This window comes from Cetorhinus maximus, chromosome 19 (genome assembly GCF_964194155.1).
Source record: "Cetorhinus maximus chromosome 19, sCetMax3.hap1.1, whole genome shotgun sequence".
Lineage (NCBI taxonomy): Eukaryota > Metazoa > Chordata > Chondrichthyes > Lamniformes > Cetorhinidae > Cetorhinus > Cetorhinus maximus.
In genome coordinates, this window is record NC_135897.1 from 51323954 (window position 1) to 51343097 (window position 19144).

A 19144-nucleotide genomic window follows, 5' to 3' on the forward strand; every position below is an offset into this window, starting at 1 on the left:
CGAGATTACTTTGGGCACTGACTTGCCAACAGTGGGGACAGGCTTGGGAACTGGAGGCACTGGGGAGGGAGTCTGGGGCTGATGGTAGCTACAAGCAATGGTCCTTTTAAAGATGTAGTTGCTGCATACAGCCTGCTTTTTTTTAGTGCACGATCACTTAAATTTTTTTGCGCTGCTGTGCACACTTGTTATTTATCCCAGAACAAGGCCTGCGCGGTACCATTCATGCTACTGATAATCTACACATGCAGCTTAACAGGAACATTGCCAGGAGTATGATAGAATACTCTCCACTTGCCTGGATGAGTGCAGCTCCCACAACGCTCTAGAAGCTTGACACCATCCAGGACAAAGCAGCCCACTTGATTGGCACCACATCCGCAAACATTCACTCCGTCCACCTTCGCACAGTAGCAGCAGTGTGTACCATCTACAAGATGCACTGCAGGAATTCACCAATGCTCCTTAAACAGCACCTTCCAAACCCACGACCACTACCATTTAGAAGGACAAGGGCAGCAGATAGATGGGAACACCACCACCTGGAAGTTCCCCTCCAAGTCACTCACCATTCTGAATTGGAAATATATCACCGTTCCTTCACTGTCACTGGGTCAAAATCCTGGAACTCCCTTCCTAACAGCACTGTGGGTGTATCCACACCATTTGGACTGCAGTGGTTCATGGAGGTCGTTCATCACCACCTTCTCAAGGGCAATTAGGGATGGGCAATAAATGCTGGCCCAGCCAGCGAAGCCCACATCCCATGAATGAATTTTTAAAAAATCTCAATGTTTAATGATATTTTCGTATCTCCCTAATGAAGAGTTAATTATCACTTGCAAGTATCTTTGCATGAAACCAGTATTCACACAGTGAAACTGCATTCATTTGAGCTTGTGGTTACTTGATTCATAAATGTAGATCTGCATTGTTCAAATGTCACTATCTCTGTTTTAGCAACAAATCTATAAGCTCAATGCACTTGCTTCTGATTACAGTTAAATTATAAGGTTGGCTAAATGCATGAATATGTACTGAGTGCACATTTGTCATCAATGATTATATTATGTAGCATGACTCTGCAAGCCTCTACTTTCATATATAGCACCACCTGCCTCACATGTGGCAAAGTCTGCAGATCTGGACTTAACAGCCATCTCAGAACCCATTGAACCAGAGTGGAAGCAAGTCATCCTCGATCCTGGGGGACTGCCTAAGTAGAAAGACTTTTGTAAAATATCTACCTAAAGTATATTAAAAACTTTCCTGTACACATTACCCTTACTTTTGTAATTTCTGAGTAATGTCGTTATGTCAATCTTGATAACGGAAAGGCCTTACGTCAACATTTATCTCTCACACTGGAATGAAAAGGCACCTCACACTAGATGGCATTGTTGTACCTCACTGACTTCACCATTCAGCTGTATTTTTGCAACACATACAGTAAGTTACTTAAATTCTTCAAATATCTTACTTTTGTTTTCAACTATAACACAAACATCATTTCCAAAATTTTTCTTGATTCAGCTACAGCACAAAATATTTTCCCCTTCTCCCTCATGCTTCTTTCCTGCTTGGATTACCCACTTCATGATCCCCTAATTGCCTCTACAGCCATCTTCCCAGCTCAAATGATTCTGATCAGATACCTGAAACTATTAGGCACCAATACTTACCTCTACCGTTGGAATTCATTCTATTAAGTCAGCCATGAATCATCAGCACAAGCCCTAGGTTAAATGACCTGCAATTCTTTAATATCCGACTTGTTTCATCAGTAACTCTTTTAGTCTGTTCCTTGGACTTTTTCTTACTCGTTGGAATGTATCTATTCTGTGCATTCTGAAATATCCCCTTAAATACTAGCCACTGCATCTCTATTGACATATTCCTTAAACTAATTTGCCAAGTCACCTTCGCCAGCTCAGCTTTCATGCCCTCATAATTGCCCTCATTATTGGACTGCAGAACAATTGGACAGCTGGGCACTTTGTATAATCTCCTTGTGAAAGCTGGGCCATGGAGCAGTCACTGGTGGACATGATCACAGCCCCTTGCAATGTTTGCATTCAGGTTTAGACCAGTCTCCCCCATGGTTCAAGCTAACAGTGCAGCCTTGCAGTGTGGGTTAGGAGAATGCCTGCACCAGAGCTGATAGCACAGCATGCAGTCCAGTGGGCAAAGCTGCCACCAATCGGTTAGGTGGAGTGGGACATAGGCGGGTGAGGTTTTGGGCACTCATGCACCCACTAAACTCTGGCCATCCAAGTGGTGGCCAGCACTCTCTGGGATGTGTTAAAGGGCCTTCAGACTTAACCAAGACAGGCTCTTAGAAAACCCAAGCTAACCCATGCATCTCTCTCTTTCATCCTGCAGGAGGAGTACACCAGGAGCATGGAGACTGGTGACCTAGCTGTATGCCTCATGTCTTACAGCGAGCAAAGACAAAGCATAAGAGAGCGACGGGGAGCCTTGCTGGGCAGAGGGAGGAGCCTCCTGAGCACGCTGCTGAATAGCCGCAGCGAACTGTCGCTGGTCGGTGCCTAGTTACCCCCAGGATCTGTAGACGCCGCCTTTCATTCCTGCTCATGACCAAGAAACAGTGTCAGCTAAGACTTGGCATGCTTAGGGAACTGGTTGGTCAATCTGCCACCTCCTACAGGATTTGGCGCCACGAGGACATGGAGGGCATACGCTGCCAGTGGCCATGAAAATGACCATGGCGCTCAATTTCTTCGCCAGTGGCTGCTTTCAGGGCTCCACAGGTGACCACTGTGGGATATCACAAGCCTCCACCCACAAATGCATCCCATGAGGTCATGGACGCCATCTTCGCGAAGTCATACAACTTTGTGCATTTCGCCCGGGACCGGGAAAGTCAGGATGCAAGAGCACTGGGATTTTCCAAGGTCTCTGGTTTCCCACAGGTGCAGTGTGCCATCGACTGTACTCTCATGGTGCTCAGAACTCCCTGGCAACAAGTCATCAACTATGTTAATCACAAGGGCTTCCACTCGCTGAATGTTCAGCTGATGTGCGACCACAAATGCGTCCTGCATTGTTCCCAAGGACTGTCTACAACTCCTACATCCTTAGCAGGTCTCGGATCCCTGATATCTTCCAGGGTCCACAGAGGCTGCAAGGTTGGCTCCTCGGGGACAAGGGCTACCTGCGGAGGACATAGCTGATGACACCCGTGCGGTGGCTTCAGACTGCAGCTGAGAGAAGGTACAATGAGGCTCATGCTGCAGCTTGCACCTTGATGGAGCAAACCATAGGGATGTTGAAAATGAGATTCTGCTGCGTGGACCGTTCTGATGGAGCCCTGCAATACAGTCCGCAGAGGGTGTCATGCTCTTTACAACCTGGCACTGCAACAGGGAGGCGAGCTGGCTGAGGAGGAGATGGAGGAGCTGCATGTCTCCTCCAGTGAGGACGACATCTACGGGGACGACGGTGAGGAGGTCTTGAAGATGAGAACGCCGGCGATGAGCCCATCATATTGGCCAGACAAGGCAGGAGCACTCAACAAGCCCTCATAGCTACTAGATCATGGAGGATGATGATGACATGCAGTGAGGAGTCACCATAGATCCCCACAACTCCTGTTTGGTTGAGGGCAGCTCTCTTGCCCTCTGTGCTCAGGGTCAGATCATGGAGATGCAGCCACGATCATTTCTCAGCCTTCAGCACCTGACCCCTTCAGGAGCACAGCATCACTGGTCACAACGCTGAAGAGATGGGGAGCCAGCCCCACATCAAAGGTGCTGAGAGCACACAGAGAGCATGACGGAACTCTGTCTAAAACATTCTAGCAGCAATGACAAGCACCATCGAGGTGCAGGCATCAGTAATGTATCCAGGGAGTGTGAGGCCAGACCATCACTTTGGTCTGAAGGTTAAACACTGCATAGGAAAGAGTCCCTGGACTGAGACACCAGCCATCTTGTGCCAGAACTAAAATTTGACATTTGAGCAACATGGACACTGCTCATCAGAACAATGAGCCATAGGCAAAAATACATTCTTTGGAGTGTATTTACAATAGTGAGCATTATGTACAAGTGATTAACACCTATGCCCAGGCTGTGCAACTACATCTTCTTAACTTTCCTAACCCTGCCGTTACGCTTTGGTGCTCCCCGGACATTCACAGTGGAGGTGGAGACAGCCTGCTGACTGCTATGCCCTGTCTGTGTTAACCTTCACAGGAGTGCTCTGGAGGGCCAAGACCTGGAAGGCCCCAGCTGGCTTTTGGGGTCCTGCTGTGTGGCAGTGGCACCCTCCTCAGCTTGTGGAGCTGGAGCTACTGAGGTCACAGGAAGAGGGGTTTCGGATGGGCCGGACATTCCCAGGGTCACCTGGGTGGATGGCCCTAGGATTTGCACCTGCTGATTCTCCTCCCTATGGGTGTTCGAAGGCCCCTGGCTGACTCCTTGAGGAGAAGAGGAAGCTGGAGTGAGATGAAGCTGCCCCGCAATCCTCTCATGTTGATGCTGCTGGAAGCCAACTATGGCATCAGCGATGGAGTTCAGCCCATACAGCAGTGCTGGACCGATGTCCTGGGACAAAAGGTCTATATCGTAGCTGCCATCCTACCAGTGTTGATAGCGTTGCATTGGCCTATCATTTCAGACTGAAGGTGGATGTACTCCTTCATCATGCCTTGCAATCTGAGGAGGGCAGCAGACATCCCTTCCTGATCTTCCTGAGCTTGCCTTTGCAGCTCCAGCAACTGAGGTATGACTGAGTTCAGAGGCTCCTCATCTGACTCGGACTCAGCAGATTTTTGGCCTCCTGCAGTCCTCTGAGTGCAGGAAACCTGGGAAGTCCCTGCTGCCGCCTGCTGTGGATCAGACAGTGCGATGTGCTCACCAGATCATGACCCTGAGGCTATCCTATAATTAGGTCCCACTGAGGTGTGTATCCCTGTGCTGGTGGAGGGTGCAGGTGAGCCTTTAAATTGAAACAAGGTGCAGGGTTACGGAGAAAAGGCAAGAGATTAGCACTAAGTTAAAATGCTCAAAGTGCTGGTGCAGACACGATGGGCTGAATGGCATCCTACACTGTTACGTTTTTGTGATGGGTCTTCAATTGGGGTTTCAGCAGATTCCTCTTCGTAGGTGTCTTCAGGGCTTGAGTCGAGGACCTGGGTCGTAGATTCCCTCAGCTGTTTCACAGATGTGCCTGTGAAAGCAAGGAGGGATAAATTAGTGTGTGGCAGTGGCCTGTGAACAGGACACATCACTCACTGCATGGTTATCTGATGGGTGGTGCACTGCTGGATCCTCACTTGGTAGAGCACCGCCGACCTCACTGTCAGCACAGGAAGGTCCCAGATACCAGCTGGATGACTCAGTTTTCAAAGTCTGTGAGGATCTTGATTTCAGGCATTCTGTCACCAGTCTGCAATCTCTGCCTTTTGTTGTGCACCAGCTTTCCTGCATGAATGCAAATAGAGTGTAAGCAGGATACCTGGTAAATGGTAAGTACTGAGCTGCTCAAATCCCAAAGGGAAACTTGAAACAACTGCCACAACTGTCTTGCAGTTTGTATATATTTCGAGATGCGGGCTTTGAATTCATTAAAAAGAAGGCCACCAAGTCTTATACGCTTCTTACAAAACTAAATTAAACCTTTATTAATGGAAGAAATGATTTTAAGCACATACATATATCTGCAAACTACTACTATGTAAACTTCTAAGTTCCTTAATTAATCTAACCCCAGTTATACCTCTGTTAAGGCAACAGTACGACACGTAGATTTTAAAAGACCCAGGCAAAGTAACACACAGTACCTTGAACAGTCGAATTCAAAGTGAGTTTTTCTCAGCTTCAGTTCCTTGTAGACAGCAGCTTGAGGCTTAGATGCTGGAGGCTTTTCACACTTGTGTTAGATCTTAGAATGCCTGCCCTTATACATAGTCTTCTCTCCTTTATACATATTTTCCCTTTGAATGCAAATTCCCATTGTTTCACTATGCATTTGGACTTTACCTCTCCAATAATAAGAATCTATCATACTAACAATTTTACCAGTAATCTTTGGGAAAAATAAACACACTTGTTTCTTAACTTCAGGCTAGGTGTAACATTTTACCCCCTCTTTTGAATTCAAACTAGTCTGGTTTATTTAAAAATGCAAATGTTCCCTTCACGCCTCACATTCTAAAACTTCCCCCATGTTTACCTACTTAACATATCAAACCAAGCTTATCTTCTAATACATCAAAGCCTTCAGACCAGCTGCCTTTAATTCAATTAAGTCCCTCACACACATACAGACATAGATACTCTTCAATAAACTCCAATAACATTATGAAAATTATTATATCTTCCTGGCACAGGCCAGCTGATGAGCACGCCTGGCATGTATGGGTGGTGAGTGGATGAGGACAATGAAGGTGTGTGTGAGAGAGTGAATGGTGATGTCCCTCGAATTGGCAGTGAGTGAGATCCCTGTGATTGTGTGATGGATTTGTAATTGTGTGAGTTGAGATTGGTGAGAAGAGTGACTTACCCTGGCAGAACGGAGCAGGTCATTCATCTGTTTCGGCACTGGGTGGCTGTCCTCTTTTGGAGGGCATTGGCACTGACCACCGCTGCCACTACCTCCCAAGCCAGATTGGTGATGTTGCTGCCACTCCAGTGGCCGGAGTGGGGGTGAAGGACATCTCGGCTGTTTAACTTTGGTAACCTGATGTTACTAGACTCTCACCTCTGAGTCATAAGATTCCGGATTCAAGTCCTACTGTAGGACTGGAGAACAAAAATCAAGGTTAACACTGCAGTATCGAGGGAGCTATCAGAGGCACCATCTTTCCCAGTAATCAAATGGCATTACGTTCCAAGAATGCATCACTGAATTGGGGGGGGCTGCAGTCTTCTTGCCTTTCGGGGCCATGTCTCTGTGCAACAGCCCTGGGCTGGAAGCACTAAGAGGTGTGCGTGTGGCTGCACTTTAAATATGGCGTCTGGCCTGATGAAGCGGCGAGGTGATGGCATGGTGGACGAATGAGAGCCCGCCCACCATCAAAACGGCGTGTTTCCTGGGAATGCATGTTAATGAGGTGTGTTTGGGATGATACGACGTGAGAATCCGCCATTGCAGCTCGTGGGTAAAATGTTCTTTTTCCCGCCCACTACCACACTTAGTGCAAATCCGGGACGATTCTGTCCCTAGTCACTTCAATCACTAACATTTTCCACATTAATCACATATAGTTATATAAAATTGTAACATATCAATCACAGAAAAATGTCTATTATTGAAAATCATGGCTATGGCACATACTTTTGTTTGCAAGTTTTAGTTCTAGTTTTACTTTTTATGTCAATGTTTAAACCAACGTTTACTATGGAATCTAACGCTTATAGAAATATTTGTAATAGGGAAAGTGTATCTATGCATGCCAACACTTTGCAATAAATGTAAAATAATGTGAAATTCCACCAAATATAGCACAAGCCCTCATAAACCAAATACAATTGAATATAGCACAAGCCATTTGCAATTAAAAAATAGGAATGATGTAGAAATTGGACCTTGTGTCTGTTTTATGCCCACAGCTACACACACTGCCTCCTGGGGCATAATTCAATAGAAAGCAAAATCAGGCTGGATGTAAAACTGTTGGCCAATCCATTCCTGTCAGCTTCCCCATTGGGAAGTTTAGGTTATAATTACCCCCAAATATAAAACAATTTTTTTTTGCAATTGTTTCCTCTGTTTAACTTTGGTCACCTGATGTTATTAGAATCTCGCCTCTTGAGTCATAAGGTTCTGGGTTCAAGTCCTACCCCAGAACCGGAGCACAAAAATGAAGGTTAACACTGCAGTATCGAGGGAGCTGTCAGAGGTACCATCTTTCAGATGAGACTTTAAACCGAGGCCCCATCTAACCTCATGGGTGAACGTAAAAAATCCCTGGCATTATTACAAAGAAGACCAGATGAGTTACCCCAGCATCCTGGCCAATGTTTATTCCTCAACCAACATTACAAAAACAGATCATCTGATCATTATCACATTGCTGTTTGTGGGAGTTTGATGAGAGCAAATTGGCTGCTGTGTTCCACACATTATAACATTGACTACACTTGTAAGGTACATCATTAATTGTGAAGCACTTTGAGCTGTCTGGTGGTTGTGAAAAGTGCTGTATAAATGCAAGTTTTTCCCAAGAAATAATTTAAAAAGCTTGCTGTACTCCTATTTTGTTCACTCTGAAGTCAATTTTTTAGGAGGTACCCTTTGTTTGTGGTTATGATTAACAACTTGTTAGCATTAATTTTCACAGGTATGTGATTTACCTTTCCAAAAATGAATTTGATCTGTATGAAGATGAACTCGGTGGAAACTGTCCATCCCCCTTCTCCACCATCCATATGAGTTCTGTTTCCAAAAATTCTTAAGGTTTTTTTTTATCATTTAATGATTTATTGGTATGAATGTCTGACCAGTTTTGAAATAGTCATTTTACAAAGTGGTTGCTAGGATGCTGTGGTCAGCCTCGCCAGTCAAGATGTATATGAGTAATTTGTTTCTCATTTGGAAAACTATTATTGTATGAAAACATCTAAATGAGCAATGAGAAAAGCAATTTCTAGCTTGTCTCGCTCCTGCTCATGAAAATAATAGCGACCAAATGAATGCTAAGGAACAGTGATTACCAATAGGGCAGCTTTTCCCAAATACCATGTGACTGGTTCCAATGAGTGGCAGTTTTTCAGTGTTCTCAATGTGGTACATAATCAATAACCACCAGATTAAATGCTGCTAAAATTGCTCCAAGTGGAACTATTTTTTGACCAATTACAGAACTTGTCTGAATTGTTGGTAGATCAAAATAATATATCTGTAAATTAATCCATTTCATTTGTATTTTGCTCATTGATTAAATGGAGATAATTGGAGTCTCAAACATAAATATCCCTGAAATTTGAATTTGATGCTTCAGTCCATGCAGTTTCATGCTCAGATGCAGTGTACAGTATGCCTGAAACTCTGCAGCTCTTGACATATAAAAAGCTTTCCTGTCATTTTCCAAAGAAAAAGCACTAAATCAATTCCAGTTATTTCTAAATTGAATGTTAAAAGGAAAAATATTAACTGTTGGTATTTTTAATTATAGTTCAGTATTATGTCAGACAAAGTTTGTCATTTTAAGTGATTTGTGTTCATTACAACTTAATATTTATATGATTGATACTGCAGAATAGTCTTCAATGTGTTTGTAACCTCAGTGGTTTTAATTTCTGCCAGTGAAGCATGCCTGACCCATCAGTTCCAATGCAAAGTATGATAATTAGCCTTTCCTTCATCTTAAATAAAAGCAAAATACTGAGGGTATTGGAAACCTGAAATAAAATTGGAAAATGCTGGAATCACTTAGTTGGTCAAGCAGCATCTGAGGGAGAGAGAAACAGTGTTAATGTTTTAAGCCAATGATCTCTCATCAACTCTGGATTAAGGAAATTATGTGACATAAGAACACTGACACCCTTTGAGGAGTAGGCCATAGCTTTGGTAGGGAGGCACTCAGCTGCAGCTGGATAGTTACTGCTGTTCAGTGGACATTGAAAGGATATGGACAGTTAACATTGGGGAGGAAAGTTAAGGCACAATCAATTAAGTAAGTTTTAGGGAAATTTTTGAAGCTAGAGAAAAGATGGTAGCAACTCTCACTTTTCCACTTCCTGTCACTGACGATCTTCTGGACCAAACAACAGAATTTTGTTGTGAGTCAAAGCAACAAAATGATTATCTTTTTTGCTGGCCAGACTGAGCCAATATTTCTGTCTTCTCTTAGTTGCTTTCCATTCTGAGTATCATTCAAAAGATTTATTTGAAAAGAAAAAAAAGAATCTTTCCTATTTTTGGTGTAATTTTTCTGTCTTTTGAAGAAGTATTTTGCTATTACTATTACAGGGTTACTCCAACTGTTTCCAGGAATATTTCTCAATTTTAAAACAATTGCTGTGAGACTGTACTTTCAAATTGTTGCTTATCTAATCATCTTCACCTTTACCATTGTAACTTTTTAAAATTGCAGATCATGTGTTGTTGCACCAGAATAATGGAGTTGACCATTCTGAGGAGGAACAAATGCCAAACTTGCACATTCTGGGTGTCCTTTTCCTGAACAAGTATATGAGTTGCGTTTTCAACCTTCTCCTAATCCTACAATTGTAAGCAATTTTTCTCCTCCTCTTAAAAGCCATTCTTTTGACCAAACAAAATGTAAAAACAATCGGCAGGTTAAACTGTAAAGATGCCAGTCTTCTACGGCACTTCCTAATCTGGACTGCATTCAGAATTATTGTTAAACATTTTTGGCTCTATTTAAATCTCTCTCAATTGTTTGATATGTTGTACTTTGGTTCACTTATGTGGCCAATCTAAAGACTTGCCTTGTGACTTAAGTGAGCTTTCGGTAACTTGCTAGGGAAACAAACAGGTAAACTTTATTTGATAAATTGCTATGAGGTACGAGACAATCTTATGCAATGATATTTCAGGTAAATCTTCAAAGCTGGTAGAATACTACAACAGACATTGACTGCAAAATTTGATAAGAACCGAAAACAGGTTCAGGGATCATGATGCACCTGTTGCTTCGGGCTGCCCGCTCGTGTACCTGCTTGCAACATGCAGCCAATGCTAAGCAGCCTCTTGAATTGCTGCATGCCTGAGCATGGGGTGCAGAATCATGAGAGGCTAATGCAAGTTCAAGGTAGCCTGCACTAGTTAAAGCTAGCCTGCACATCTTAAAGGAAAGGTGCCTTTTGACTGAAGCTGGTGTTGAAATTCATTCCAGAATAGAGTTTGTGCTGGGAAAGATAGAAGGATGGCTTAACCTGGTAGAGAGCTAGCTCCCAAGTTTTCTGATGCAGCACTGGAGGCCTTGGTGCTGGGGTGCACAGGAGGATAAAGGTCCTTAATCCATGGGGGCACCAGGAGGAGGCCTTCCAGACAGACACTGTAGAGACAGCAAATAGCCATTGTGGTCCATGCCATCTATTTAGCCCTGAGGACCTGGTTGCAGTGCTGCAAGAAGTTCAATGACCTCACATGGGTGGTCAGTGAATGCATCTTCAATTGCCACATTTCACCAACTGCACCACTAGACACCATATTGGACTGGGCAGCTTTTAGTTGTCCAGAGTGCCTGGCTGAAATATGTTGGACTTTTTAGGTGTGAAAATCAGGGCTTTTCACTAGTTGGAATGCTGAGTTTGAATATACCAGGTCAAGAGTGGGTCATCCAAAGGTCACAGGGGTGGTGTCTGCAAAAAAGAAAACTACTGACCGTTACCAGCACTTTTAAAATCTCAGCCGAAGTTGCCTCCCCTCTTCAGGCCTGACCTGCCAACTGGTCGGCCAGCTTTGCACAAGAGGCAGCTGACTTTTGCTCTACCAGAATGACAAACTGGCATGTCGGTTTTATTCCCACAGCTCAGCAGTGGCAATTAAATGAGACCTGAAGCTCAGGCAGACATGAACAGCTGTTCTGCTGACTTCACACCTGTTTAGGACACAACTCAAATTTCTGACCCAATGAATGTACTTTGAGCCATGCCTTATTTGTTGAGACTTCTCTTGTAGAATTTGATAACCATTTTGAGGGAGCAAAGACTAAGGGAGGAATTCTCCGGTTGGCGAGCGGTGGTGGGACCCACTTGCCGATGTGTAAAATGATGTGCGGTGACATCGGGTGTGCATCCCGACGTCACCGTGAGTCATTTAGATTGTCAGTTCGGCGGGCATGCAGCCGACTCGGCTGTGTGCCCGCCAAACTGTCAAAAGCCTATTAAGACCATTTAAATAGTCATTAGCTCAATTAAATGAGCTGCCCGTCCAACCTTAAGGTTGGCGGGCAGGTGAAGAGCCCAGGCAGTCTTCGCATTTTTCATGAAACCTCATCCACGGGCGGGATGAGGTTTCATGAAGTGTTTTAAAATGTAATAAAAATTTTTACATTAATTCTTTGACATGTCCCGGCTCATGTGACAGTGCCACATGAGGGGACGTGTTTCAAAAGTTTTTTCCTTCCTTTATTTAAACTTCCACATGTCAAACGGATCTCCCTGAGGCATGGATCTCTGTGCTCTTTCACACGCATGTGCACAAAAGAGCGCAGGGAACCACTCAGGGAATCGCCCTCCCGCGCCCAGGGAGCGCTCAGCACTTCCGGGCGCGCATCATGATGGGTGGGCCTTAATTGGCCTGCCCATGTAAAATGGCGACGTGTCCCCAATTAGGGGCACCGATCGGGTTTGCGTCCGCCCCCGCACAATCTCCAGACAGGAGGGAAAAATTTTCCCTAAGATAAGTGCCCCGAATCTCTCATTACCTGAATCATTTCTGCACTCAAGCTTAGAGTGGTATGCCACTCTTCAGGGACTGCCAGTCTCCAAAATAAGAGGCAGTATCACCATGGTGAAGCACACAAACAAAGTAATTTGCGCTCCTGAATCTTTCATTGTACATTTAGAAAGTCATCAGCCTATGACACATGCACACTCTGTCAGTGAAGAAATGACAGCTGTGAAAAACATACTAAAAGCAAAGGTTAAAAAATAGCTTGTGAAAGCAGCAAATTTGAAATAAGAATAGAAAATGCTGGAAAAACAAACTAGGTCCATCAGCGCAAAAAAGGAAATGTTAGGTTAGGGTTTCTGGTAGCTGCATCAGATGAAGTCCCTTCGTTAATTCTAATGATGGGTCTTTACCTGAAATGATAACTTACTTTACTTTTCAGAGACTGATAAACTAGTGATTTTTCATGTTTTCAACTGTCTGTTTCTTTGAATATATTGCGAAAGTCTATCGTCCCATAACTCTTGATAAAATTTGATAGAAAACCTGCCAACACTGGGGAATTTTCCATGAGTACTCTTTTTAATTCCTTTCTGCAGTTCTTTAGTAGCCTCACCTTGACTGAAAAGATAAAGACAATATTATACTCAGAAGAACTTTAAAAAAACATTATTTCTTCATTTTATGGCTTATCATTGTTAAACTGAAGCCAGAAGTAAACCATAAATGACTACATTGCAGCAAATTCAGATTTAATATAAAGTGCTAATTATGCAAACAGTATAATGTGTCATTTTCATTCCTGTGAGGGAAATGAAACAAAATACTTCTTGTGACATGAAAACTGAGAAGTTTGTTTTTGCTTTTTGATATTGTCCCAGTTTGGCCAACATATCAAAGCTCAAAAGCTGAGGGAAAAAATCCCGACATTTTGAATATTAGCATGCTCACCAATGTCTTCCCAAAGCTGTGTATGCATTGCCATGCAGCAGCCTGGAAGGAACCACACAGGCCCTGTTCCAGTGTCCATGCAAAAAAAAACTTAAAAGGTACCATGCCTTGAAGTAACTGGCTGTACTGAGATAACTGGCTGCTCGCAACAACAAAACTTTACAGGGAACATTGATGCTCATTGATATTCTCAATTATTTAACTACAGGTTGTGTAGTATACAATTATAAGAATTTTCAACTCTAGCGCAGGAATGCAACATCTGACAATCTTTGTTTCCAACTATTGTATTGAAATCCAGATTGTATATTCTCATGTTCCAATCATATTCTTTCTTTCTTCCTGTCTCTGTGCCTTGTTCCCCCTCTCATTCCATCTGTTGTCCTCTGTCCTTCAGTCTGCTTCTCATTCCATTCTTTATTCTTTTTGGTCCTCAGTCCATCATTTTTCTCTGTCTCTGACTCTCCTTTGCTCTTACTTACTGAAGGCAACCTTGGCACTTCCATTCCAGGTAACAGCACTTAGTCTGTTATGTGTTGCAGAAGATGACAATGTACTATTGATTTGTGCTTGTGATAGGGTCAGTGCAGCTCTTTGTGTGCTGCAAGTCCTGTCACATGTTTTTACTGTGGATGCAACACTACAGCTACACTTGTTATCACTATATCTAAAATAGATCAAAAATGATACAATCACATGGGGAAAAATTTTCCCCTGTTGGGGGGGAAGTGCAGAAGCGGGTGCAGGTGGGCACGCCTCAGATCGGCGCCCCCAATTGGGGGTGCGCCGCCATTTTACATGGGCGTGCCAATTAAGGACCGCCCAGCGTGACATCGCCAGGAAGCACTATGCGCTCCCTGTGCAGGCAGGGGGGGGTTTTCCCTCAGCCGGGACTGCACTTTTTTGCACACGCGCACGAAAGAGTGCACAAATGTCCCTGAGGCTAAGTGCTACCTCAGGGAGATCAGCTCCGATCTAAAACTTTTAATAAACATGTTTAAAAATTTTCCCTGCCATGACTCCTCATGTGACACACACATGAGTTGGGACATGTCCAGAAGTTTTATTGAAACTTTTAATAATTTAAATACCCTCATGAAACCTCATCCCGCCCGTGGATGAGGTTTCATGCTTTTTCTGAGGCCCGCCAGGGCTCTTGGCCTGCCCGCCAACCTTAAGGTTGGACGGGCAGGTCCATTAATGACTTTAATTAGTTTTTTAATGGCTTCAATAGGTCATTGACAGGTCGGCAGGCACGCAGCTGACTCGGCTGTGCCCCCGCCGACCTGAAAATGGAAATGACGCGGGGTGACGTCGGGAGTTCCACCCGACGTCATCCCACATCATTTTACGTGTCAGTGAGCGGGCCCCACCCCCGGCTCGCTGACCAGAAGATCCTGCCCATGCACTTCCCAACTGTCAATCTGTGCACTTGCAATACGGAGCCTCACCTTTAGGAAACATTTGGAAATTTGCATGCAACCCACCATTTTTCATCCATTCATATTATTCAATGAAAAATTGTAAACTGTTTGCACAATTCCCTGATAAATTTTCCATGCTTTTAAGTTTCAACAGGGTGGGAAAGTGAGTGGAAAAGGTGCCCTGTAAAGTTATGTGTTTTTATTAATATTTGAAGTCTTCAGCCTCTTTAAAAGACTCTGCTTCCAGCTAATATTATTCCCACTGATTTCACACTGTGCCTGCAATTCACTGGATACTACATTTGAGTGAATGCAGTTAGAATTTCACAGCATATGTCTGGGAGATTCTTTCCATATACTATTTTAAGAGTCCCTTTCCACTTGAGTTATTTTCTTTATTCAGATTATTAGTATTCATGATTTAGTTTTTTTTTACAAAGTTTAGCAAATAAACAATTAACAAGTATTTAATAACTTAGACAAAGTAAATCACACCCCCTTTCAGTTAAGTCAAAAAGTCTAAGGCTTTTTGCATGTGCAACCTAATAACATGAACCATTAGCTTTATAGTTTATTGTGAGATAAATTATATCAGAAGAAAATTCTAGAAATTGTCAGTTGTCACCAAGAATAACCATTCAACGCATGCAATAAACAAGCTGCAGAATGGATTTAAAAAACTGTTCAAAGTTTCAGATTTAAATTATTAATGTTTAAACCCTATTTCAAAAATCAAACTTCTTCTGGAGACAAAAAAAAAGAATAAATCCATGGTTGTTCTACCTGCACATTCAGTAACAATTATTGTGCAATGGAAATCAATTTATATTTCTCTGTACAGATTTTAAAATTAAATCTGAAATTGTTTTTTTGCTTATCAAACAACGTATTTACAGTTTTGTTCATCCAAATTATATGAAAATAATATAAACTTAAGATGTTTTTTGAATTTAAATTTCACATGATAGTTCTTTATAACATACTTTTATAATTCAGCAAGAAACTCATGTAGAGCAAGATAGACAAACTCATATTTTCATTATATACTTATTAATGTTTTGTGAAGTTATTTTATTCAGTAAATTCTAGAACAGAATGTTAAGGAACCTATTGGAAACAGACCACTTTAGATCAAGAGCTGTACAATAAGACAGAGCAATTGGTAATCTAATATTAAAGGAATCTCTAGGGAAGAGTGATCATAATATGATGGCATTTCATATTAACTTGAGTGTGATGTAATTAAGTATTGAAATTGGGGTCTTAAATTTAAACAAAGCCAATTATGGAGGTTATGGAGTGAGTTTATTGAGGTAGATTGGGAAATAACATTAAAAGATACAACAGTAGATAGGCAAAGGCAAGCATTTAAAGAAATAGTTCATCATTTTTAGTTAATATACATCCCCTTGAGAAACCAAACATCCATTGAAAAAGTGATATTGCCATGCCAAGCTAGAGAAAATAAGAATAGGATTAGATTAAAGAACAAATTTAGTATTGCCAAAAAGAGAATTAAGCCTGAGGCTTGGGAGGGTTTTTAAATCAGCAAAAGGTGACCAAGAAATTGATCAAGAAGGAGAAAATAGAATGTGAAAGTAAACCAGCAAAAAATATAACAAATATACAAGAATGTAAAAACAAGAGATTAGTGAGAGGAAACATGTATCCCTTAGAAGTGGAGACTGAAGAAGTTATAATGGGGAATAAAGAAATGACAACGATGTTTAACAAATAATTTGTGTCTGTCTTCAAGCTAGAGGATACAATGATTGTATCAGAAATTGTTGGGAACCCAGAGTCCAATGCAAGTGAGGAACTTGATGGAATTTATATTAGTAAAGGAAAAGTACTAGAAAAAATAATGAGACTCAAAGCTGACAAATTCCATTAATGATTCCAGATGAGAGGTTGCTGCAGAGTTGGTGAATGCATTGGTTTGATCTTCCATAATTTTCAAAACGGTCCAGGTAAATTGGAAGGTAGCAAATGTAACACTGCTATTTAAGAAAGGATGGAGAAAGGAAACAGAACTATAGGAGAGTTAGCCTGACATCAGAAGTAGGAAAATAATGCTGGGATCTATTATTAAGGATGTGGTAACAAGGCATTTGGAAAATCAGAGTATGATTAGACAGAGTCAATGTGGTTTTATGTTAACTTTATTTCAGATATTTGGGGATATAACTAGCCAATTATAACAGGGGAGGTAGAATAATTGGATTTTCAGAAGGCATTTAGCAAGGTGCCACACAGGCGGTTGTTACACAAAATTAGGAATCATGGGATTGGGGGTAATAGCACAGGTTGAGGATTGGTTAATGGACCAACATCAGAGTACAAATAAACAAGCCATTTTCAGGATGGCAGGGTGTAGAGTGTTGCAAGGATCAATGTTGGGGTCTCAGCTATTTACAATGTATATTAATGACTTATATGAGGAGACGGAGTATAATGCTGACATCAAAAAGCTAGGTAGGAAAATAAGTGGTGAGGAGGACACAAAAAGTCTGCAAAGGGATGTAGACAAGATAAGAGACTGGGCAAAAAGGTGTCAGTTGGGGTCTAATGTGAGGAAGTGTGATATTATCCACTTTGGTAAGAAGAATGAAAAAGCTGAATAGTTTATAGAAAGTGAGATACTAATACGTCCTCGCAGGGAGATTTGCTATTGCTGTTGGGGAGGATTTGATAGAATCTGAGAGGAAGCTTGGATTCAAGGAAACTGGTAAAAGGAAGTGGAAAAGTAGGAAGCAAAAATAGAAGACAGATGAAGCATTGGCAAATATCAAATAGGATCGGAATGGGGAATAATGTTAAAAAAGCAGAATTAAAGGCACTCTATCTGAATGCACATAACATTCACAAAAAGGTTGATGATTTGAATGCACAAATGAGATAAATGGCTATGATTTAATTGCCATTGCGATAAAAAGGAAAAGGAGCTGGGGTAGCACTCTTAAGGGATAAGATCAATACATTAATAAGAGAGGATCTTAGATCAAAGGATCAAGATGTAGAATCAGTTTGAGTGGAGCTAATAAACAGCAAGGGGCAGCAAATATTGGTGGGAGTTGTTTATAGGCCACCGAGCTGTAGTGGTAATGTTGGGCACTATAAATCAGGAAATTAGAGATGCATGTAATATGGGCAATAAAGTAATGATGGGTGACTACAATAGACTAGGTTAACCAAATTAGCTAATGCTGTGAAGGAGAAATTTCTGGAATGCGTACGAGATGGATTTCTAGAGCAGTACATTGAGGAGCCAACTAAGGATTGGGCTATTTTGGATTTAGTGATGTGTAATGAGAAAGGGCTAATTAATAACCTTGCTATAAAGGAGCCTTCAGAAATGATAACATTTTGCATTATGTTTGAATGCAATATAGTTTATTCTGAAACTAGAATCTTAAACCTGAAGAAAGGAAATTATGAAGGTATGAGGGGCAAGTTGGCTGTGGTAGATTGGGAAAATACACTAAAAGATTTGATGGTAGACAGGCAATAGCTAGTATTTAAAGGAATACTATATGATCTACAAAACACCCAAAAGGAAAGGTAAATCAACTATGGTTAATGAAAGAAGTTAAAGATTGCATTAGATCAAAGGAAGTGACTTATAAGGATGCCAGAAAAAGTGATAAGCCTGAGGATTGGGAACCATTTAGAGCCAAGCAAAGGAGGACCAAGAAACTGATTAAGAAAGGGAAAAGAGAATATGAATGCAAACTAGCGAGGAACATAAAGGTGGACTGTAAAAGCTGCTTTAGGTACATGAAAAGGAAAAGATTAGCCAGGACGAATGTGGGCCCTTTACAGATGAGGATAGGAGAATTTATAATGGAGAACAGGGAATTGGCAGGGAAACTAAACAGTTACTTTGCATCTGCATGTCTTGGAAGAAGATTCAGAAAATCTCCCAAAAATACTAGACGACCAAGGGACTTGTGAAACTGAGGAACTAAAAGAAATTAGTATTAGTGAAGAGGTAGTGCTTGAAAAGTTAACTGGATTGAAGGTTGATAAACCCCCTGGACCAGATGAGCTTCATCCCAGAATGTTGAAGGAGGTGGCTAGAGTGATAGTGGATGCATTGGTGGTTATCTTTGAAAATTCTATTGATTCTGGAAAGGTTCCTGAGGACTGGAAAGTAGCAAATGTAACCCCACTGTTTGAGAAGGGAGGAAGAGGGAGAACAAAGAACTCCAAACCTGTTAGTGTGATGTCAGTAGTTGGGAAAATGTTAGAATCTGTTATATACATGTAATAACTGGAAATTTGGGAAAGAATGGTAAAATTGGGCAGAGTCAGCATGGATTTATGAAAGGAAAATCATGTTTGACAAACCTATTGGGAGTATTTTGAGGATATTACTTGTAGCACTGATAAAGGAGAACCATTGGATGTGGTGTATTTTGGATTTTCAGGAAGTCCCA

General features: G+C 41.9%; 1 protein-coding gene across 3 annotated transcripts in view; it reads left to right on the forward strand.

The window, feature by feature from the left end:
* LOC144693794 (uncharacterized) overlaps positions 1-19144 on the forward strand; it is a 456645-nt gene that overhangs the window by 99055 nt on the left and 338446 nt on the right. For all 3 annotated transcript variants that reach the window (XM_078563834.1, XM_078563835.1, XM_078563833.1), the window contains exon 6: positions 10064-10199. In XM_078563834.1, the coding sequence (XP_078419960.1) occupies positions 10064-10199 (136 nt within the window). The remainder of the gene's footprint in view (positions 1-10063; positions 10200-19144) is intronic.